Genomic DNA, 24990 nt, shown 5'->3' with positions numbered 1-24990 from the left:
GTTTGAAGATCGGGGCTTCAACATTTTTGTGCGACCAGATTAACTGCCAGATATGAATCTATAGAGCAAGAGTCGTCAATCTCTGAAATCTACGCGCGAAACTATCCTAAACAAACAACTTCTAAAGACACCATCATCCAAGAACTTCAACAAGAGAGGGGTAGAAACCCTAAGCCCAATAATTGACATCTTATGTCGATGTGTAATTATGTTTCTGGCTTAAATATTTTGGAGGGTAGGCCTCCTGAGAACTAACAGCAGTCTTGTGTCCTTTGTTTCATGTGTCTTTATTCAAACTGCATTATTTCTGGAGAGGCTGTCTAATTATTGATAACTAATGCGCACCTCAATATCGGAAGTAAACTTCAACATGCAACAAATAAAACTTCAAGCGCTAATTCCCAGTTCTGTCTTTATGTTTTTATGTTATCGTATTTCCATCACACGTGGAAAGTGTGTCACTACCATCGATATCGTTCCCATAGCTGGTTCGATAAATATGTGTGGGAATGAAATGCGAAAAATGGTCACACACAATTTATACGTGCTTATATGATACATATCCCCCTTTTTTTTATACCACCTATAACATGTCTCTCCCCGAGGGTAACAGAAAAAGAATCGCAATAAACATATCATGTTTTCAGTTCGTACTGTGTCGCTGTTTTTAATTTCTTCGTCACATGCGCATGACTAAAGAAATTAAGATTTCGTGATCAGTTTCATGTTTAAGTTTGGAATGTTAACACTCGAGTGCTTTAATAGGATAACTTTTCTTTCATATGGAATAAACCTGATTCTTACCCTGTTTTCTTTGTTCTGTTATGAGACTGCATTTTTTAAATGTAGTGTAAAGTTGCACGAATATATTTCATCTTAGTTTTATATAAAGTACAAACCAACAAGTAAAACAAAATTAAATATTTATTAAGAGTAAGACTATATTAAATATTCATTAGCAGTAAGAATAAATTAAAAATTTATTAAAAGTAAGACTATGTTATATATTTATTAGCAGTAAAACTAAATTAAGCATTTATTAAAATTAAGAGTAAATTAAATATTTTTTTTAAAAGTAGAACTATATTAAACATTTACAAACTCAAAAGTTCCAGAATTTTTTGACGACCAGTGATGAAGTCTTCGAGTGTAAGATATATCAAATGTATAAAACCAAGTTAAACATTTACTAAAATAAAATCCAGAATGTAAAGAGCAACACTGTTAAACTATTCGAGTGTAAGGTATATAAAATGAAGATAGATGATATTTTGTTTTGTCCACATTATTAATATAATGACATATCTTTTGGAAAGGTGTCATTAACAATAAATTTACAGAGTGGGGGACTTACAACGCCAGAAACCGAGTTTCGATACCAGTGGTTGGCAGAGTACAGGTAGCTCATGTAATGAGTTTTGTGCTTAACTTTAAACAGACAAACAAACAATGACTTCAGTGACTTAATAACTCTTCGGATGTTGTTTCATGTTGTTTACGTTATATAACGTATTGATGCTTTGGATCTACCTTCGCCTTATTTACGTTATATATTTTAATGACTCTTTGGATTCAGCTTTGTGTTCTATATATTATATAACTTAATAGCTCCTTGGATTTAGCTTCGTACTATTTAAGTTATATAATTTAATGACTCTTTGGATTTAGTTTTGTGTTCTATATATTATATAATTTAATAACTCTTTAGATTTACTTCTAGGTTCTACATATTATATAACCTAATGACTCCTTGGATTTAGCTTCTTGTTTTATATATAATATAGACTAATGACTCCTTGGATTTCGCTTTTTGTTCTTCATCACGAAGCAAGATAGTAATTCATAATAGGGATCGCATAGAAATTTCCTTAAAACTCTAATAGAACATTTGGATATTTTGCACCAAAAAACACCTTAAAAAGTTGACATAATCTTCAAACAAACATTATAGATGTGATGTTTTTATGAGTAATAAGTAAATAAATAGTTTATAGGACACCAATCTATATTTAAAGCGATGATTTAACATAGTTGTTGTAATTTTAAAAAATAAGAATATAAAATAATGCTGGATATTTGCTGCTGATAGATTCCTCAAGCTACAAATTTCTATTTTGATTCTAATATAGTCCCTCGCTGGTACAACGGTAAGTCTACGGATTTACAACGCTAAAATAAGGAGGTTCTATTTCCCTTGGTTGACTCAGCAGATAGCTCAATGTGGCTTTGCTATAAGAAAACAGAGAGACTGTACTATAAATTATCTACTGTTGTGTGGGATTGCATCGGAATTTTTCAAAAAAAGAACAAAACTGAGAAAGTTCTTTTAAACTTAATTCGACCTCTAATTTTGTCGTGCTATGGAAACTATAAATCATGCATTTTCTAGTATATTAATTAGAAACCGCCACGCGAAAAGTTCCTAACTTTGCTATTGCATAGCATTACTTGAATCAATATTGTTCATCGTTATTTGAGTTTGCTGTCTCTTCGTGGATTTCCAAATGCATAACCATCAGATCATACTGCGTCTCCGGTTTGGATTGATGTCTCATTAATTCAGTTTTATTTAGTGTCACTGTTTTTATTGTTTACAGTCTTAAAAATTAACTCAGTAGGAAGTTCATTTGTTTTGAATTTTCGCGCAAAGCTTCACGAGGATTATCTAGTAGTCCCTAATTTAGGGACTATGAAAGACAGCTAGTCATCACTTCCCACCTCCAACTCTTGGACTACTCTTTTACAAAAGAACAGTGGGATTGAACCCCAAAATATAACGCCCATACGGCTGAAAGAGCGAGCTTGTTTAGTATGACGGGGATTCGAAACCGCGATTCTTAAATTATGAGTCGATCTCCCTAACCACCTGGTCATGCCGGGCCGACGAGTAGGAAGAAAATGCACATTGTTTCTTTAACAGATTTACGTTATAGCGATAATACAATACTTTTTCAAGTTCTACGAAAGCGTGTATATATGTGTTTTAAGTATAAAAATCGTGGTGTATTTTGTCATTGTTGTGAACATTTATATCATATGATGTTCGAAGTACACAGTAACTCTTCCTGACATTTTTTCGTCATTGATCCTGATGACTGAAAATTTCATAACTTCGTAGGTCATTACGTAGCCGTATTTTGTTTTCATGGCAAAGCTACTATGGCTTTTTGCCACCGTCCATAATTTTAAATTACTGCCTGGACAGAAGGCAGTAAACAGTAACCGACTACCCACCGTATACACTGAGAAATTGACTAATACTCATTATGTCTTTAAGCAATGCAGTTATTTTTAACAATTAACAATATTTAGTCATATGGCGCATAACATTTAACTGGTGAAACATTGTCTATCATTTGGTAAGAGGTGTGTGATATTAAATTACAAGACGATAGAACATGCACCTATTTAAATGACAAACATTATCTGTTATTCAGTAAAAGGTGAGATATTAAATCACAAAACGATAGAACACCACGGTCATCACAGCTATTACATTTCAATTAATCGGTGATATTGTACAAGTAAAACAATTTATTTTTTTAGTGTTGATTATTGTACAAGTAAAACAATTTATTTTTTAGTGTTGATTATGAGGCATTAATTGATAGGTTTGTTTATTGTGAAATTATATTGTTACAGTAACTGGAGTACCCCTGGATAAAAATTATGTAAATTCAAGATTATTTAAGGACGTGAAACATTCCTTCCCTTATATGTAATTGTAAAAAAACCCAACGACGCCCATAAAATCTACTAAATACAAAATGTGAGAACACAAGTTTGTATGTATCTCTCCATGCACTCAATGAACCTCCATACCAAATTTAGTGAAGATCCATCAAAAGTGGGTAAAGTAGCGGTACAAACTCTAAAAACTTCTGTAGAAACCGCAAAACTCAAAATGCATAACACAATTTGTATATATTTCCTGTATGGACCTAATAAACCTCCATACCAGTTTCGGTGAAGATCCATCCATACCCTGCAAAGTAGTTACAAGAACAGACAACAGACAGCTATTTTATATTTATATAGATATATAAAGGTTCTTTTCACGTTAAAAATTTCATATAAAAATGCAAAAAAAAAACGAAATCAAAATTAAAATTTTATATTAAATACCATATGATGACGACAAACATTTCTGCTAGAAATTCGTAACTATTGTATTTGCATATCTTAATTACGTGGAATGAATAGCTTAGTGTGCCAAGACCGTGAGTTTGAGGGCTCATGGAACGCGTCTCTTTATCGCCAAAACATATTACGCACTTTTGGACTGTGGATAGCTCTAAAACTGACTGTCAAATTCTGCTATTCTATTACACAAAAATAGTCCAACAGTTGTCAATAGGTCCTTTTAACTAAATGTCTTCTCTCTTTTCTGCACATCATTTCAAAATTAGAGACAGTTACGTGCAGATAGCCATTTGTGAAGCTTGGTAAGGAAATTCTAAACGAACGAACAAGAAAGTTGTAATGACCATATACTAATTGTTATAGGCCTTTAATATGAAAAATGTTTCATATACGTCAGTATTAAATTCAACTGTCATCGTGAATAACATTTGACCATAATATCGTGAATAATATTTTGATGAATATGTAACTCAGCGTGTTTCGAGCGTGCACTATAATTAGAGACATTTTGATGCTAACATATTCACCTCTTTTATTAAAGTGTTGGATATTATGGTATTTTGAATCTAAATAGCACGTTATGGAATATACGAGCTAAACAACTGGATCAGAATCCTCAAAGTTCAGACATGGTCATTCCTAATTTTGAATCCTTAATCAGATGGAGGATAACTAGTTAGTAACAACCATCGCTACACGGTAAATCGAATTACAGTATTGACTATTACTTTTATAATGCGGCGATAGCTGAAAGTGCAGAGAATGTTCAGTGGTATAACACAGGCTCGAAACTAAAACCTTTAGACTGACCAGGAGAAAAAAAAAAAGAAACCAAAGGGTAAGTACGATGTCACTTCATGTCAGGTGAAATCCAGCTTCTCCGAACTCCGTTGTTAGTGATAATGTGTTTGGTTTGTGAGGTATCATTATCATAGTGTCGAACGATCCTCAAAATACATGATTCTCATACCACTTGGAATGGACTTGGCCTGGTGGTTAGCATCCTTAGTCTTTGAAACAGTGAGTTCGTGGTTCGCACCCAGTTGCCACAAAAAAACGAACACCCCAATTCAAGACCATGGGTAAGTTACAAGTGAGACAGTGTAACACAATTATTCGGTCAGACCATAGTAGTCCAGGATTAGTAATATTAGGGATTATCATACAGGTATCCCTTTGCAATAAAATAAACAAAGCTTCACTTTTTCAGAAATATGGGTTAAGCACTTACGGAGAAAGATTTGTTTTCAGAGTCTATTTTTAAATCTCGTTAAGAATCTCTGAGAGGTATTCGTCACTCTTCTAATGTTATTTATCAATACATTAGTTCAAAGGTCTCTAGAACATTGAAGTGATAAATTATAGGTAAGGAAGCTCGTCAACATCACCCACAGCCAACTCATGGGCTGCTCTAATCCAATAACAGGATTTGGCCGTCACTCTTATAACGCACCAAGGGTATCAGTGTAGGGGTCGCGATTTTTGTAATTTTGCTATAAAGAGCAGCGAACCACGGAACTTCACTCCTATATGCTAAATATTGAGTCATGTTCAGCCTGGTGTAAGTTAAATATAAGTACTTATTTATGTATCTGGATTCCAGTACCTTCACCTCCGGTAGGACAGCAGTACGTTTACAGACTTACAGCGCTGATATTCAGGATCCAGTTCACATGGTGAACATAAAAGATACCCCATTGTGGCTTTTTATCCAAAGCAAACACCGAGAAACTAATGTCTTAGATACTGTGGGGTAAAATAACCATCGTAATGCTCACTTGAAAAAATTCACAAACTTTCATTAAATATTAAAACTCAGACTGAGCTAAAAACTGTGATTTCTACCCAATCTCAGATATTATTGGCACTAGTAATCCAAATACTATGAAGTGAAATTAATACTTTGGTATAAACTATAGAACTGACCACAAAGTATAAAACAGTATCGGCCGACAGTAGTTTACCTCAAGTTGTTTTCTATATAGTTTTTACTTCAAAACATAGATCTTTGGGTAAAGTATATTTTTACAATATAAAACATTCATATTTCTACTTTTTAAAGTAATTTAGCAGAATATCAAATGCCTTTACTTCAGGCTATATTGTTAGCTTACTATGTAGAATATGATAGAAAAACAATACACAAAGTCTTGGATTTAGTAGCATGTAAGAGAATTTAAAATTGCCACATGTCGTCCATTTTTCATAGAAAGTATTGTATGACGACAGTCAAGACTTTCTAACTACAACCAGCGAACACTTTTCGTAATTAGCAACGTTATAAACATTTAGTTCACAAACAAAAAATTTTAATGAACGCTCGAAGCACTCACTGTCTTAATCAAACTGTCATGATCCAGTAGTCTCCGACCCAAAAGGTGCTTTTGTTACTGAATTATAAGTAATGAATAGGTTTATTAAGGCATGTCTAGAAATGGTGACTGACCTCTACACTCTACAGTCTTGTTTGGTTGGACGCGTTTTCATGCCAACAGTTAGGACTGGTGAATGCCCGTGGTTAGCTTGGCTGACCCAAAACAATTTTTACGAAGTTTCCGGTACAACAATTATAACGCATCATGCAAGCTGTGTAAGCACAGTAAGATCACAGAACCATAAACAAGTAATGTCAAAGCATGTTCAATATTTTTCCCGCCTTTTTAATGTCATTTTTTTTAAAAGCTAGCATGATGACACCATGAACCGATCATTAAAGTTTTAAAAATGTATTTTTATCCTAAACATTTCTATGCTGTATATTACAGATTTATATTATTTAAGTAAACCATCGTTTCCTAAACTACATTTTCGAACAATTCACCTTAATTTTTTTCCTACACAACTTCTAATGCAAACTCATAAAATTCTGTCTTTCTATGTAAAAAGATTTCGGACGGGAACAGTTCACCAACAGAAATGAAAGAAAAAGTCCAGAGGAGGCGTGTAGGTATCGTTGCATCATTTTGGGTAGTTTAACTACTGGCAAGAAGCAGTTACCGGTTTTGTTATAAACTAAACTCCTTCTGAGAGTGCCCATGGGAATAACTAACTGCATAAGTCTTTCCACACTTACAATTGTTTGTTTGTTTGGGAATTTCGCACAAAGCTACTCGAGGGCTATCTGTGCTAGCCGTCCCTAATTTAGCAGTGTAAGACTAGAGGGAAGGCAGCTAGTCATCACCACCCACCGCCAACTCTTGGGCTACTCTTTTACCAACGAATAGTGGGATTGACCGTCACATTATACACCCCCACGGCTGGGAGGGCGAGCATGTTTAGCGCGACGCGGGCGCGAACCCGCGACCCTCGGATTACGAGTCGCACGCCTTGCGCGCTAGGCCATGCCGGGCCCCACACTTACAAACAAAGAGCTCTTACTGTGTTTACTGAATCACGGCTAAAACGAGGTAAAGCGAGGTATCATGAGAGACGAATGGATAACGAGGTGTGAAATCAATGTTGATGGTGGGTTCTGAGAAGAAAAGGAAAACTAGTTATATGAGTGCTATCTGCACTAACCGTCTCTAATTTTAAAATGATAGATTAGAAAAAAGGTAGGTTGTCAATAGCACCCATCACTAACTCATGGAATTTTCGAATAAACTAATGGGATTTGACCGTCACTATAACGCGCTTATGGCTTTAAAGTATGGACGTAAACCACAGACCCTCGGATCCATCGTTCGACACCTTAATCACTAGACCATGTCCAGTACTCGGCCGTTTGTAGAGCTCAAAATGTTGAGCACATAGTTCTGTTTATTAAAAATACAAATGGATTAACTGAAAAAAAACCACAAAAAACGGAAAACTGGAATTCAACAGGTGAGAAGTATTGGGTGGCTTTATATATTAATAGCTTGAGATATGTGTTTAACGGAACGAATACTTACTCATAGAGTGATTCAGAGGCATCACCAGTCTTGTTTGGTTTGGTTTGAATATCGCTCAAACCACACGAGGGAAATATATGCAAGCCGTCTCTAATTTAGCAATTTAAGACGAGAGAGAAAGCAACTAGTCATCATCACCCACCGCTAACTCTTGGACTATTCTTGTACTAACGAATAGTGGGATTGACCGTAAAAATATAACGTCCACATAGCTGAAAGGGGAACTATGTGTGGTGTGAGGAGGATTCGAACCCGCACTCTCAGATTGGTCATGCCGGGCCGGGTTGCTAAACATTGGCACACAAGTCCTGTCCTTCTGAATCATTAGTTGGTGTCTTGAAAAATCAAAATAGGTAGGTGTGATCGATATCATAATGAAACTACGAAAAATCTTTCGTCTATGGGCCTAATCCCATAATCTTTTAACCATATAGCGACGCCTAAGTGGAGTTTCAATTACATTATTTATAGCTCTAATATGCCTGAAGTACTATAGAACACTAAGAATGTTTTAAAGCTTTAATTTATTTTTCAAACCTAAAATTTACATTAAACTAACTTTGTTATATTTTATATGTATTTCAGTCCAAAAAATGTTTCCGTCATGATCATCCTCTCACAAAAGCCTTCAACGATGGATTTAGTAGCAGCAACATCAGCGCTCCTAGTGAAAGTGGCGACAGTCACGAGATTAAATTTACCAAAAAACAGGGTTGTACTGCAACCACGTGCTTCTGTGTGTCTCTGGCCCTGCTGTTTGTGACAGTAGGAGCAGCAGTTGCAATATATTACGGATGTAAGCGAATATTTATTATTTTTCTAAATCTGACATAATGTTTTAAAGATGAGTTTTATCATACTATTTTTACATTTACGTTTTTAAATTAGTTAAAGTAAATGCTAAGCCTAACTGTTCACCAACCTACAATGGAAATCATTGTTTTAAGGAGGAACAGAAAGGCAAAATACGATGCCCAGATTTTTTTTCAAAGATATTCAGTTATTTCGACTGATACTTCTATATACAACATGTGTATCATGTTTCTAGTTCAGAACTGTTAAGGACAAAATATGTAGGAAATCTAGGAGTAAATATAAATTTATCATTTTTCCGAACTTTAAAACAATTTACTATATTTGTATGCGGAATTATTTTACTATATAATTTAAATTTTTAAGCGAACACTGTATAATCAGGAAGTCTTTTACACACGATTCTGTTATAATCTGTTATCAATTTCTTGTTGAAACAAAGCTTTCTGTTGATTTCGTGAATAACAGATTGGTGATCTTCAAGCGTGCTTTATGTAACGGCGATTAGCTACTTTAACATTTCTACAAACAGAAGTTTGTTTGTTTGTTTTGAATTTCGCGCAAAGCTACTCGAGGGCTATCTGCGCTAGCCATCCCTAATTTAGCAATGTAAGACTAGAGGGAAGGCAGTTAGTCATCACCACCCACCGCCAACTCTCGGGCTAATCTTTTATCAACGAATTGTGGGATTGACCGTCACATTATAACGCCCCACGGTTGAAAGGGGAGCATATTTGGTGCGACCGGGATTTGAACCCGCGACCTTCAGATTTCGAGTCGAACGCCTTAACACGCTTGGCCATGCCGGGCCAAAAGTGTATGTTTTTCTTCTGATAAATTCATATCGGGTTAGCTGCGGGGCTCCCGCGGAGAATCGAACACCTGATTTTAGCGTTGTAAATCTGAAGACATGCCGCTGTACTAACGGGGGTCAAAGAGAAGTTACGGTAAAGAGTTTTTGTTTGCAGAAAAAAACATTATGTAAAATTAGACCATAATAGTTCACTTCCAAATAAAAATATTCTATATTAAGAAGTGTCATTATTTGCTTTATTTCGTCTTAACAAGCTGAGAAACGGGAACTTATTTTTATAAGAAAAATTTTATTTTATCGAAGTTTTACCATAGAGATTAAATGTTTTTTGTAAATACTGTTTTTACTACAAATGTTGAGACATATAGGAAATTTAAAATTAACATAATTTAAATAATGATTTCATTGTATGATTTTCCTCGATTTATTACATCAACTGTTAGAGGGAAGGAACCAAGTCAAGAGTGCCTGCTAACACCTCTGTCTTCATGGTAGCCATTTTGTTCATATTTTTATCGTAATTATCTTTAGCAGGTATCTGACTGGAAGTTTTAAGATTTATGTGAAGTTAGATTTATAGTTTGATACTAAGTTTAACTATAAATGTTGAAGAAAAAGCTTCAATTTCTTTGGATTATATTATAGTTTACATGAAAAAACAGAACATAAGTAATTTTCACACTTGTGAGGTTCCGTGAAATATGAAGCAGTTACAACACCACTAGAAACTTCAATTTAACCGTAGTCTTTAAAACGTTTTATTCAGTGGGCCTTTGCCATTTTGTTGTTTTTGGTTAATGTCAAGTAAACGAAGCTAATGTTGGACTTACCGGGTCACAGATTATAAAAAGAATAAGACAAAACACAACTTGAAAGCTTTGTAATTTTGTGTTTTTTTTAGCGCATTCCATAAACCGAACTAACCTGAAACGTATCAATGAAAATACATTTATTTCATACTGAAGAACAATATTGATTTATTAGTTTAACAGTTTGATTGCTGCTCAAAATCCTTAAGCTAATCGATTTGGTATCGACTGAAACCTCAAATCTAAAAATAATTAAATTATCTTGATGATCTATGAATTTATAAAAAAACGTTTACATTTGTATTTTCAAATGCGCGGAAGTATCGTAATAAAGATGTCTTTTTACTGCTCTTGAAACGCGTCACTTAACGGTCGGTTGTTATAAAAGCAATGAGTTTTTTTTTTTACATGGTTTATGTGAACTTTATAGATGAATGCACAGAAACGCAAATTCTCACGCACGTGAATTTATTTACGTAAATTCTATATGAGCGCGCGATACGTAAATTAACCACTGTTATGGTGGAGAGACATCGCATGCTGTTTGTACCTTGGACTGCAAGTGAAGCATGTAGAAACCTATAATTATTTAATAAACATTCCGCCTTCTTGAGCATTTTGCAATGCCACTATATAACTTATACTGACTCAGTTACTTGTATATGTTCTAAGAACTTCTATGTGAAATTAAAGAAAAATGTATAACAATATGTCAAGTACAGTATATCTACTATATATAGTGCCGACGAGGCCTTTCGGACAATACCAGAGCTTATCGTGTTGACTGAGATAGGTTACGCACAGTATTGTAATATCGTTTAAGAGTAAACATATATACACACATAATTATAATGATTGTTTGTTGTTGTTGTTTTTTACGTCCTCAGTTCAAATATTCATCTAATAAAACTGACACAAATGTTCGGCGTTTTTAAAATATTTCTGTTTTCGTAATAAAGAACAGTAGTATAATGGAAAACGAAATCACGGTGAAGTGGCGTACGTAGAGATAGGATAGATGCCCCAAGGATCCATCCAATTCAAGAGTCTCTTATGAGACAAGTAAAATTAATACTTATGTTTAGGCTCCCATCTGATAGTTTTTCTCAGTCCAAACATGTATTGGCCTACTTATAAGATTTACACACATAATATTTTTGGGACTCAGAGGACAGTTAGGAATGATTAAAGTCCACATGTGAAAGGTCCCATATGAATGAACAACAGATGCCGCCTTAAGCCAGGTGAAGTGTAGTTGTTAGTGTATTCAACTTTAAACCCGAAAGTCTATGATTCGTGTTCCGTTGAGGTACAATTGCACTAAAGACTATGGGTATGTTATAATAGTATAGGTTAAATTCTCAAATTTGGTTCAAGTAATCCAAGAGGTAGCCCCAGGGATCTAGATTAGGCATCTTCTCTCTATCAACTCAAATTCAGGAACACTACCACATATAATAATTTTGTAGGTTATAGCTAATATTCAAAACAACCATACACCCATAATTTTATTTTATATAAATTAGTGTGTTTGTTTACTTACCTAACATTAATAGAATTAAATTGAGGAGAGGTATTCTTGTTCAAGGGCTTTTATGGACCGACGTAGAGTGCTGCAAAAATATAGTTTGTTTTATGTTTTGTTTAGTTGTCCCATCTATTTGGATTACAGTTTAAAATTTTGTGTGTGTCTGTAGACATAGATACACGGGGATGACGTGGTAAAATGAAACAATGGAATTACAATTTCAAAACGTTGAAACGTTGGTCTCAGAACAAAAAAAGCTTATCAATAGTGGATACAGAAAAATTTTGTTTTAGTGTGGACATGCTCGAAAACCCATGTAAAAGCTAGTGAGAACAATATTTATAGTTAATATTAATATCAATAGCCATGTTTATTTGCTTGGAGTATAAATTAGATAATTTAAATAGTTTGCTAGTTTCAAGAAGTTTTATTTATTAGATTTTATTCATTCTAATGGCTATCTCGAGAAAGTAGGTGAGAAAACTATCCACACATACCTCAGTTATTACAGTACATGTGATTCCAGTTCTAAGTTGGATAATTATGTTTGTTATAATTTTCGTTTTTCATATTAACTGCTACACCCCATCATTAAAGCCTACAAAAACAATCTCTAAATATAATCTATAATCTCCCTTTAAACTATAAGTACATTAGAATAAACAGAAGACGTTAATCCCCCCCCCCACTTCGGCAGAACGATATGTCTGCGAACTTTTAACACTAGAAACTGCATTAAAATACCAGTGGTAGGCAGAGCACAAATATACCATTGTGTAGCGCTAATAAACAAAAAAGTTTTAACATTTTAATATCAATTGTTCAAACACATACTGGATGCATACCAAGCACTTCTAAATGCCTATTTCTTATTACTTTATTTTCGTATTAATTAGTTAATATTATTGTTCTGTATATTTCATTATAGAGTAAACGGTCATTTTTACTTATACACGTGTATATTTTTTCTTCCCTAGTGTACTACCTAAATGCAGAAAGACAAAATGGTAAGTTGTTTACATCCTGCGATTATCAACTTAAAAGTTACATAAAATCTTGTCAAAAGAGAAAAGAAACAGAGCCAAAGATATGACGCCGTTTGTCTCGGTTAACATGATATAATATATTTGTTCTGTTGTGGAACATGACGCCGCTTATTTGGGTTAACATTATCCAAGATATTTGTTTTGTTGTGAGATATTTCTGAGAAACACCATTTTGTTGTATCGGTGAAGATTCATAAGATTTTAAAATTAAAAAAATATATATTACTTTAATAAACTTTTGGACTTTCCTCCCGAAAAATATTTTTTTAAATGGAAAAGAATTTACTTAATATTAAAATATTATCCCAGTGTCATATGTTTAAAGTTCTAACACACCTGAAATACAAAAAAGGAATTTATATACAATTTGTTTGGGTAGGGGCATGAAATTTTTCGTTCGTTTCATCAGAAACACGCCTATTGAACAGAAATTAACCCCCCAGTGGCTCAGCGGTATGTCTGTGGGCTTACAACGCTAAAAACTGGATTTCGATACCCATAGTGGGCAGAGCACAAATAACCGATTGTGTAGTTTTGTGCTTAATTCAAAATAACAAAAGCAGAAATTAATGATGACATATCGAGTTTGTTTTCTAGTTCCTTGTTTTAGGAAAATATTTGATGCATTATCGATATACTTAAAAGTATACTAATCGTTGTGGGTTGGTGCTAACGTCAGAAAACTGATTTTTCAGAACGTGTCTTCAAAGGAAGGTTTTCTGTAATAGATGGAGATTTCTTCACAGAAAAACTTAGAGATGCTATGTCTGTCGACTTCGAGAGAAAAGCAGAAACTTACAAAAATAAGGTATTTCATTTTATCTTTAGTTGTCTTTTAATTATTCAGAATTAAGATACTGATAAAATTCTCATGACTTCTTAAATCTCTCATACTGTCTTTTTTTTTGAAGAAAGTGACAAAAGTATTGCTCTTAGTTACTGACCGTATTAAAATATTAATCAGAATAGTATTTTAGCTCTATCATAAATAAATAACTTTTATTTCGTTTTATCAAAACATTTTCTTATATATCTCTTGGTAAGATCGTACATTAGAAATAACACGTGAATACTGTGCCTTCCTTATCTGTGCGGAATTTCTAGTTCTTTGTCAATTTGTATGGTAATTTTATTTCCACATATTTATATCAGTGGTGAATGTTTGGGGGGGGGGATTTGCTCCCACACGCGTTAAGTTGTTGGAAATAAGTGAGGCTTTTGGTAATTTTATGAATCCACGCCACTAAATTTTAGTTTTACATATTTTACCATGAATCCAAATTCTAAAATATATGCTGGCCCATCGTCCAGATGACGTATATGTAGGTGGTACATGTATATATTAGCAAATACGATCTTAGGACTGGGTGACTTTTCTTCATGTTTCTTTTTTTTTATTTCAGCTATGAAAGTCCCATATTGTGCGAAATCATCGCCAAAATGTAATGCTATATATAAAATTTCCCAATATCGTTAAAAGATTTATCAAGTAAAGGTTAACCTGAAGTTGATCTAGGAAGGTCGAAACATTGTTCTCTCCTTATCAATAAAAGTGTTAATACCAATACCGGCCTTTCTGAGATACATTTTGATTTCAAGTGGATTTCTCATCATCAAGATTTACAGTAACAGCTTTTAACCAATATCAAATAGATATATTATAAAATTAAATTATGTTCCTCACACTTGGATCCACAAACGTTGACATTCACAAATATACAATATACAATACACAAATATACAATATCTTACAGGTTCAATCTGTCGGTTTTTTATGGGTTTTGTTCACTCACCAGTTTTCACAGTTCCTCCACTGAATTTGTACGATAGAAAATAAATTTATGAAACATTATGTAGTTAGCATGAAGAAAATCATTTATTTGTGGGGTGAATAGGGCTGAAACACACACAAAATACAATAAAGTGAGTTGTGTGGTCAAAATGCTAGTAATAAAGAAATTTTGTTGGAGAAGGGATGGCATTAATGTCCGATTGCACTGATGTTTAGTTTTATTTAAACAAGTATAAGCACTTTCAGAAGAACACTGATAAAGTCAAACCAGTTTTAGTCATGTCGATTATGTATTTGCTTCTTTCTATACCTACCCATTAAGTCTTTACAAAATATGTTCTGGTTGTATATTTTGGAAACTACTTTCTGGAGGAAGTACTATTTGTTTCATGGTTATTATAATGAATACTTTATACAAACAGTAGCGAACGAAGAGAAAGATAAAATTACAATCCCTTGTGTTTTATTATATGTATGGAACTGTAATATAAAGTCGATATAGATTGATAGCCCTTAGGTCCATGAAATTCCAGCCTTCGTAGACTGTTCCATTATTAACACGCTTCAATGGACTACCATTAAATCAGTCGCCAGGGGTGTCGGACTTGATCAAGGAACCGGAAACACGCTCTTGAAAGTATGACTGATCTGTGAGTATGTTAAAAAGATTTCATGAAGTGGAACTCTTATATATATAATAACTTGTTTTCTTATTGTCTTCTTTCCTTCTTTTTCGTAGCTGGAGATGCTCTTCAACAACAGTTTCTACAGGAACGATGCTGTACATGTTGAAGTATTAGCTCTAGAAAGGTGAGCATGTGATATAGATAGCAAGACAGATAAACTGATGAATTTTATTCATTTAAAGGTATTTTCACAATTACAAGTTAATTATTTAAAAATATATTATCCCGGCACCTTTTACTGAAATCTTAACTTTTTAATATTAATATGTAATAAAAAACAAATATATTTCTTCATTGCGTATATTTCGATGGTATCACAGACTCTTGATGTATAATTATATTCGATATATCTTGATTTGTGAAAAACTATGGTGACACGGAGTTCGTGTCAATAAAAACTAATGTAATAGAAGTAAATACTAATGAAATGAGATCACGTTATGGTAGAACAAATATTATTATCTCAGCACCCTATAACATAGACTACTGGTATTAAATCTGAGTCTAACAAAAAACAACGACTAGCTGTAAACCCTGCAGGAGTCATAGTAGACAAAACATTAACGGATTTTTCTTGCTCTGTCTCAGTTTTATATTCACGCATTGTTTTTTAGTTACAAATAAACAATTACCTTCGTCATAAGTATTACCACGACACAGTCAATTAAACACCGTTAAATATGGATTGAGTAGTTTGTTGATGTGCATGATGTTGATCTATACCAGGGTCTGTTTGTGTTCTGACACACCGCGGGTACCATAACCCAAATTTTAACGTTATACGTCATCTGACTTGTCGCTGAGCCACTAAGTGATCGTATTGAATTATCTTAGAAACGTTTTCATAACAATACTTGTGTTTTTTACAGTTTTTAAATAACTAAAACCACTGTTCCATGTGAGGTAATTGTAGTGAATGACTAATAGTGTGCTAACAGCACTCGTAGACTTTCTAAGTTTTAAGATGGCTAGTAAAGTACCAACATCATCCATATACTTTCTGAAATATAAAATGGTTGAAAATGATAACAGTAACTTAGAATTAAGAAATAAAAAAAGCACAAATCATTGTTTTTTACAAAATGGCCACAAGAATTTAAAGGTAAATTACTGAGAGTTTCAGATTACGAAAGTAAAATCATATCGTAGAATTTTAACATCGGCTAATCCAAAAGTTCGTATAAAAATATAGACAGAACTATTGGATATGCGTGGGCATAAGGTTAGCATTAGAAGGATGTTTCGTTAAAATCGTCTTCATGTAAATTTGAAGCCAAAAAAAGACTAATATTTTTGGTGTGAACAAGGCCGCGTTCATGAAAGATCACAGATGTTGAAAGACCAAATGAGACAATATGATGAAGAGTAACTTAGGTTTTTCTGGATAATTTGGGATAGTTTTTATACGAAAACATGTCCAGGAGATTTTTAGACAACACTGTGTAAAAAAACAAAAATACTGCAGGAGTAAAAGATAAGTTATAATTAATGACTGGAAACGGATAGGTGCAGCACAACATCCTGTTTATAAGCAGTAACAAGTGGATAACGTTTATTTGGCTAGAACTGTGAATGTTAGCAGAATATGAAGTATTTGGACAAAAAGAATGAAACTGGTAATATAAATATAGCTATGAAATGTTCACTTCAAAGTTAAGATACTAATGTAATTAAACATTTATGACACTAAATGAAAAGTTACGATGTGAAAAAAATCCAAGTTATTTATACCAAAATTGGAAGATTGTATAGGAAAAATAGAGGGTTTGTTTTGTTTCTGTGTAGTGAAAAATAGAGGGTTTGTTCTGTTTCTGTGTAGCGATAAATAGAGGGTTTGTTTTGTTTCTGTGTAGTGAAAAATAGAGGGTTTGTTCTGTTTCTGTGTAGTGAAAAATAGAGGGTTTGTTCTGTTTCTATATAGCGATAAATAGAGGGTTTGTTTTGTTTCTGTATAGTGAGAAATAGAGGGTTTGTTTTGTTTCTGTACAGCGAAAAATAGAGTGTTTGTTCAGTTTCTGTATAGCGAAAAATAGAGGGTTTGTTGTGTTTTTGTATAAAAATAGAGGTTTGTTCTGTTTCTATATAGCGAAAAGTAGAGGGTTTGTTTTGTTTCACTATAACGAAAAACAGGGTTTGTTCTGTTTCGAATTTCACGTCAAGCTACATGAGGGCTATCTGCGCTAGCCATCCTTAATTTAGCAGTGAAAGTCTAGAGGAAAGGCATCTAGTCATCACCACCTACCGCCAATTTTTGGGCTACTCTTTTACCAAGAAATAATGAAATAGATTGGATGTTATAACATTCTCACGGCTAAAAGGGCGAGCCTGTTCGTTTGGACGGGAATTTGAACCCGCGACCAACAGAGTGCTATCGAGCATCCTAACCACCTGGCCATGCTAGGGAAAAGTGCAAAAACTATTAACATTAATACCTAATTGATGTTGTCATATAGTTAAATCTAAAGGATATTTCTTATAATTCATCGCGGACTTGTTTCCGATTTATTATGTTAATATAATAAATAAATGTTAATACATATGTTAGCATATTACGATTTTAAATAGCCGGAAATTTTGATTTAGAAGTTAATTGAATGTTATTATGCATCAAATTTTTCACACGGACTAGCCCCCCAGTGACACAGCGACACGTCAGAGGACTCGCATAGCTAAAAACCGGATTTTGATACCCGTGGCGGGCAGAACAGATAGTCAATAAGTTTTCTACTTAATTCTAAAGAAATCAATCATACAGATTATTCAAAACAAATACACAACACATTCATAGACGAATCTTTATTTTATTAAAAATACTTGACTGAGAAAATATTTTTGTGTGTGAAATATTATAATGTTAACTGAAGCACTGGGAAATTTTGTGAAGATATACACACTATATTGAAAGTTAAAAATATGAAATCTAAAAAAAATGTAAACGAGTACAAAGAGATAGTATGGTCGGTTATATTAATTGATTCCGTGTCGATAGAGAGTTAGCTGTTATATAAATCCAGATATGTTATATCTACCTAAATTGACAAAAAAAAGTCCATCATTCTTGCATAGTGGTCGCCAAGGCGATGATTTGGTTGTCCATTTCAACGTCCATTTGTCACCGGAAACCTTCAAAGGGGAGGCAGCTGATCTTTATGTTATTCTGATGGAAGAACTAACCAGTTTAAAATACGGAGTTTTCAAGGGCTTGAAAATTGACCAAGACTCTGTGCAAATACAAGGTAAATAGATATAGCCAATTAGCTAAATATACCATAGATCTGATAAGATAAACAAAACGCAAACGTTCAAATAAAACGCATTCGAAGTGTTTACTAATATTTTTAATCGTTTGCATATAAACCAGTTATTGAAATTTTTCTGACTAGTCGTACTCAGTGTTCCCTGTGACGACCTTGTATTCTCAGGTAGGTATTGATTCTAACTGTAATGTTCTGATTGACATTCTGACAAATTTCCATTGGAATTCGATATATGAATTGTTCTTTGATTCTTGAATTGTTCGTGGATTGCTCTCGTAGAAGTTACATTTGCAGAAACTCCTTGGAAAGAATGCGAGTTTGAACTTACAAGTGACGACAATAGAGTGATTCTCTTTTTTTTTTTTTTGTAGGATTTTGTGGATATGTAGAATTCTACTATGTTTGTTATTCAATTGATAACGTCATACTTGAGATGGATACCTGTAGTTCACAGAGTTAAATAGAGCAGGTCCATACACTACACTCTAAAAATATAAATATAATATCAGTAACAAAACGATTATTAACAAAATGCTAGATTGCGTTTGTTTTAGCACAGTAGGAACGATATAATGAACTGTAAGTTTTTCACTTGATTTTCACAGTGAAGACATTTCAAGAGTATTATTATTTAAGAACTCTGGAAAATAACTAAAATGAGAAAGATCATTTATTAAGATTGATGATTATTAAAACTTGTATTCTTTATTATACATTCTTAACGATGAAATAAACCTTTAATTATATTTTATTTTCGTCTTAAGAAAGAACACTTTCAGGAACACAGTTACCAGGCCCTTGGACACCTCGTCCACAGTACCCTGGTTATTTAGAAGGATTTTCAACTGCTACTTTTCCTGTCACGTCACCTCGACCTATAATACCGGCTCGTCGCTGTGGTCCAATACAGATGGATTTCTGTAATATTTTATCTTACAACGTCACATCTTACCCGAACTTGGTTGGTCACGGTGACGTGTATGAACTTGAGGAAGATTTGGTGACGTACCGTCAGATTGTTGACTTTGAATGCTACGCTCTCGCCCATGAATTTGTTTGTCAGATTTTACAGCCTGAGTGTCAGAATGATGAAATCATTTCACCTTGTATAAATTTCTGTGAAGGTATGCAAGTCCTTTAACCTTTTTCTATTGCAAACGCATTCAGTGTCAATACATTTGGCGATTTTTAAAGGATTAACACCAAGTGACAAAAACATTGACACGTTTTCTAAGGTTTAGTGTTTGTGTAAAAAAGTCTGACTTCAATGGAAAACAAAAACGTTTAATGCCAATGTATGAAAGTCAAATTTCTCTATTACTAAAAGCTGGAATATTTCCATAATCAGTTTGAAAGCAAAAATTCAAATATAACGTTCACCAAAACATAAAAAACTAGGATTGGAATTTCATAAAAAATTACAAAATGTTCTTACAAACTAACTGTTTCGTAATATCCTCTGTATGAATAGCCCCCCCCCCCCAGTGGCATAGCGGTATGTCTATAGACTTAAAACGCTAGAAACCTGGTTTCAATACTTGTGGTTGGAAGAGAACAGATAGCCTTTCGCATAGCTTTGTGCTTAAATAAAAATAAAAACTATGAATAACACTAAAATTCTACACTGATAATTTTGTCACTACTCTATGGAAGAGCTATAAATACAACAGACCTGTTTATGTTCCTGGAGTGGCTTAAACAAAACCTCAGTTACAACAAGAAAATAATACAAATACAATTATGTAACAATTTCTACAAGAATACGCCTAATATTCTACAAAAAAAAAATCCATTATGTAGTATAATTTCATACTGTACAGAAGAGTTGTAGGTGTAATAAGCTAGTATATGTTCTGTGCTTGTAATTGATAAGGATGTTCTATTTTATCTTGAGAAACATAAATTTTATGAATATAAAAATACACGTAATAGTAAAACACATTTCTAAGTTGTACAGCATACCATAGTATCTAATAGCATGTTTGAACTGTATTTGTACATATAGAAACATCTAGAACGATCATTTCTATCATTATTCTACAGATTTTTGGAGCTCTTGTAAAAATCTACTTCCTAAAAAAGTTTATGAGAAGATTAACTGCTCGACTTATCCAAGTTACAGAGGTCCAGGATCTTGTAAGCGTAAACCAGGTAAACTTATTAAATTCTAATTCAAGTTCATTGCCAACTAAAGAAAAACTATTAACAATTCTAACGTCAAATTATGAGCTACTTCTACAGAATAATTGGGTTTCTATGCCATTACTCATAATACATTTATGATTTTTTTGTGGCAACAGTATTCAAACCATGAACATTCTGATTCATAATCCAGCACACTTAGTCCAACAAGGTTTCACTTGTAATTACTGATTCTTAGAAGTATATAAAAAACAGATTTTACTTTTACTGAAGTTAAACCTGTTATAAATACTGTCATTTACCTCCATTTTCCTTTAGTTTTTTGGAAAATTAATATATTTACATCTCTTTTTCAGGCCCTATACTTTAACCCAAAGTTGTAAAATTTATCTCACCTTTGAAGATGTTATACCTTATATGCACTCTATAATTCTCCATCAGGAGTTTAATGACGACTTTCCCTCGACGTGGATTCCTGTACGTGGTGAGGGGACCTCCCAGAGAAGGTTCTGTTATTACAGTTTACCTCCTCTGGGATCTAAACATCCACCTGTGTCTTTGCCGTGCGTTGTAACCCGTGAAGGGGAGGAGAGAATCCTGGTGGTTGAGGGGTCCAACTCCAACACACCACTTTGGCCTTGAATTCCTGTAAACGGGCTGTCTTGGGGTGGCCCCCTTCAGGATCGATCGGCTAGTCCATTTGGGCCAGAGTCAATTGAGTACCAGCATAGGACGTCCACAACGGGTTTTGTGGACATTGTGTCTAACACTGGTGTTTGGGTATAGTGCTCACGAAACCCTGTCATTGCTGCAGTACCCTTAAGGCACTGTTGTGCATCCCCTTGTAGGGTTCCATGGTGGGTGGGGTCAGTGGGCATCGAAAAATTTTCTGTTTATTATGGATACTCCTAAAACAAAAAAAAACACAACTTGAAACCATTGAAAAAACCCGATACCGGAAAACGACCACACATTGATGAATCTGTACAGCCTAACTTACCACTTGAATCTGTCCTACGATTCTTAATTTTACATTCCTTAAGTGACAAACCTCTAGTGCAGATATCCCCATTTTGTATTCAGAAGGGATTAGAAGGGCTTGCTGGCTCCCCTAAATCGGTAAAAAAGCTACGTTCGGGTGACATCTTAGTGAAAACATCTTCTTTACAGCATTCCAATCTTCTCCTGACCTCAAAGACCTTGGGGTACATACCCATTGATGTTACTCCTCATTCCACTTTGAATACTTCCAGAGGAGTCATAGTTGAAAGAGATTTAAGGACTGTCTCTGAATCGGAGATCCTCGCAGGTCTCACCTGCCAAGGTGTCACAGCAGTACGCCGAATCTTCACTCGAAAAAATGGAATTATGGAACCAATAAATATTCTAATACTAAAATTTACTGTACCACGTCCTCCCAACACAATAAAAGCAGGTTATCTGAATTGTATGGTGCGACCTTATATTCCAAATCCTGTATGATGTTTTCATTGTCAACGATTTGGTGATTCAAAACAATCTTGCCGTGGTTCCTTGACTTGTGCCCGTTGTGGTGGTAAAGACCATAATGCCACCGAATGCCAACTTGAACCATATTGTATAAACTGTAATGGTGCGCATCCTTCTTATTTTATCTCCTGCCCTAAATGGGTAGAAGAAAAAGAAGTACAACGTTTCAAGACAGTTAATCTCACTTACACAGAGGCTCGAAATTATTATTACCTATTCCAACCAGAACTTATGCTGCTGTAACCCATTCTACTACTACAGTAGGAGTCCAAACAGACCTTGCCCTATTCCCTACACAATCTTCACCAGCAAATCTTAATGAAACACTTTCCAAAATTCACACAGTTCATGAATCAGTGTCTTCTTCCATCTCTGTCCTGACCACATCTTCCAGTCATTGCCGAACTTCACCTTCTTCAAGTCAAAATGTTTCCATGGTGTCTCCCTCTCTTGATACCCCAAAAATTAAACAAACAACTCGTCCACGCTCTCAATCATTAGTACGTGTACAGATAAATTCAGACCTGACCATTTGAATTAGAGCAGGATCCATAAAGGGCGATAGACCCACATCCAATAAAGAAAAAAACGTGGTCGTAAGCAAAAGGACTCTCTACTGTCTTCTCCTCTGAAATAATTACACATGGCCACACTAATCCAATGGAACTGTCGAGGTTTCTAATCAAATGTGGCTGACATCAAAGATCTGATTGACTTTTATCATCCCATATGTCTTTCTTTGCAGCCTACAAATACAGTTACTATCCGTCACTATTCATTATACCGGACCAACAGGCTATGTGTAAGACGGGGACATGGGGGAGTTGCATTGCTGGTTGATCAGCATGTGCCCACCCGGTCCCTGTCTTTGACCACACGCTTGGAGGCTGTAGCCATCCGTGTCTCCTTGGGTTGTACCATCACTATTTGTTCTCTATACTTTACACCTGATATGCATTATAATCAATCAGACCTCAATACCCTCATTGAGCAACTGCCAACCCCCTTTTTGATCTTGGGAGATTTCAATGGGCATAATCCCCTCTGGGGTGGCTCCCGTATTGATATGAGAGGGCGCGCCATAGAGCATATGCTCCTGAACTACAACCTGGCTCTATTCAATACTGGCTCTTACACATATTTTCATGCACCTAGTCAGTCATTTACAGCTATAGATCTTTCTGTCTGTTCCTCTTCGCTACTCACTCACTTTTCCTGAGAGGTTGACATTAATCCACGAGGTAGTGATGATTTTCCCATCATCTTACGAGAGATTGGTCGTGATCAGTACCACCCGACCCATGTACCTCGTTGGAAGTTGGTCCAGGCCAACTGGCCTTCTTTCACTACTCTCTAAGAACTTGATCCTGCTATCTTATATAAATCATCCATAGATGATTGTATAGCAGCAGTAACTAAGAGTATTATACAAGCTGCTACTTGATGCATCCCTAAAACCTCGACATGTTCCCTACGGCATCCCCGCCCTTGGTGGAATTCTGCCTGTTCTATAACACGGAAAATTCAGAAGCGTACTTGGGATAAATTTCGAAGATACCCCACGCTCTCAAACCGCATTGCATTTCAGCACGCCCGTGCACACGCTCGGCAAGTTAGATGTCAAAGCCAGAAGGAATCTTGGATTAAATATACCTCCAGGATATCATCAACCACCAGCACAAAAGTTTTATTGGATAAGATTCGGAGGGTGAGTGGAAAATATACTTCTGCCCCCATCTCTATCTTAATATCTGATGGCCATGAAGTTGCAGATGCATAGAGCATCGCCAATACTCTTGGTGACTTCTTCTCTCGTGTATCTAGCTCTTCAAACTTATCTCCTTCCTTTTTAGCTATTAAAACACAGGTGGAGCATCTTCCTCTTTCCTTTTCAACTGACCATTCCTATGACTGCAATCGTCCTCTTATACTGATGGAACTCAAATTTGCTATTCATCTGTTTGGCAATACATCAGTCGGACCTGATAATATATATTATGAGATGTTATGCCACCTCTCCCAGAACTCTCTTACTATTCTCCAGGCTGTCTTTAATCGGATATGGCAGGATAATTGTCTATCCAGATGCTTGGCGACAAGCTATCATACTCGCTATTATGAAACCTGGGAAGGATCCAACGATTCCTTCGAATTACCGTCCCATTGCTTTGACAAGTTGTCGTAGTAAGATCTTAGAGAGGATAATCAATGCCCGCCTCGTTTGGTTTCTTGAATCAAACAACCTCCTCTCACTTACTTAGTGTGGGTTCCGAAGAAAACGCTCTACGATAGACCACTTAATTCGCCTTAAAACATCAATCAGAGAAGCCTTTTTAAGGCGATAACATCTTGTTACTGTTTTTTTATTGAGAAAAAGCTTACAATACAAATGGAGATATGGCATCTTACGAGACCTTCACTCCTATGGATTGCGTGGAAACTTACCACTTTTCATGAAGCAATTCTTAATGAAGCACCGATTCCAAGTCCGTGTGGGCTCAACACTTTCTCATTTTTTTACCACAGGAACTTGGAGTCCCTTAGGGCTGTATTCTGAG

The 24990-nt window shown here is 34.8% G+C and overlaps 1 protein-coding gene across 2 annotated transcripts in view; it reads left to right on the top strand.

Annotated features, from left to right (window-relative positions):
• LOC143253011 (atrial natriuretic peptide-converting enzyme-like) overlaps positions 1–24990 on the top strand; it is a 61327-nt gene that overhangs the window by 10784 nt on the left and 25553 nt on the right. For both annotated transcript variants that reach the window (XM_076506049.1, XM_076506048.1), the window contains exons 2-8: positions 8622–8832; positions 12978–13007; positions 13742–13854; positions 15578–15648; positions 18591–18760; positions 19546–19905; positions 20825–20932. In XM_076506049.1, coding sequence (XP_076362164.1) covers positions 8622–8832; positions 12978–13007; positions 13742–13854; positions 15578–15648; positions 18591–18760; positions 19546–19905; positions 20825–20932 — 1063 coding nt within the window. The remainder of the gene's footprint in view (positions 1–8621; positions 8833–12977; positions 13008–13741; positions 13855–15577; positions 15649–18590; positions 18761–19545; positions 19906–20824; positions 20933–24990) is intronic.

The sequence above is a fragment of the Tachypleus tridentatus genome, chromosome 6, assembly GCF_004210375.1.
Source record: "Tachypleus tridentatus isolate NWPU-2018 chromosome 6, ASM421037v1, whole genome shotgun sequence".
In the NCBI taxonomy this organism is placed as follows: Eukaryota; Metazoa; Arthropoda; class Merostomata; order Xiphosura; family Limulidae; genus Tachypleus; species Tachypleus tridentatus.
This window is presented reverse-complemented; position numbering and strand designations above follow the sequence as displayed.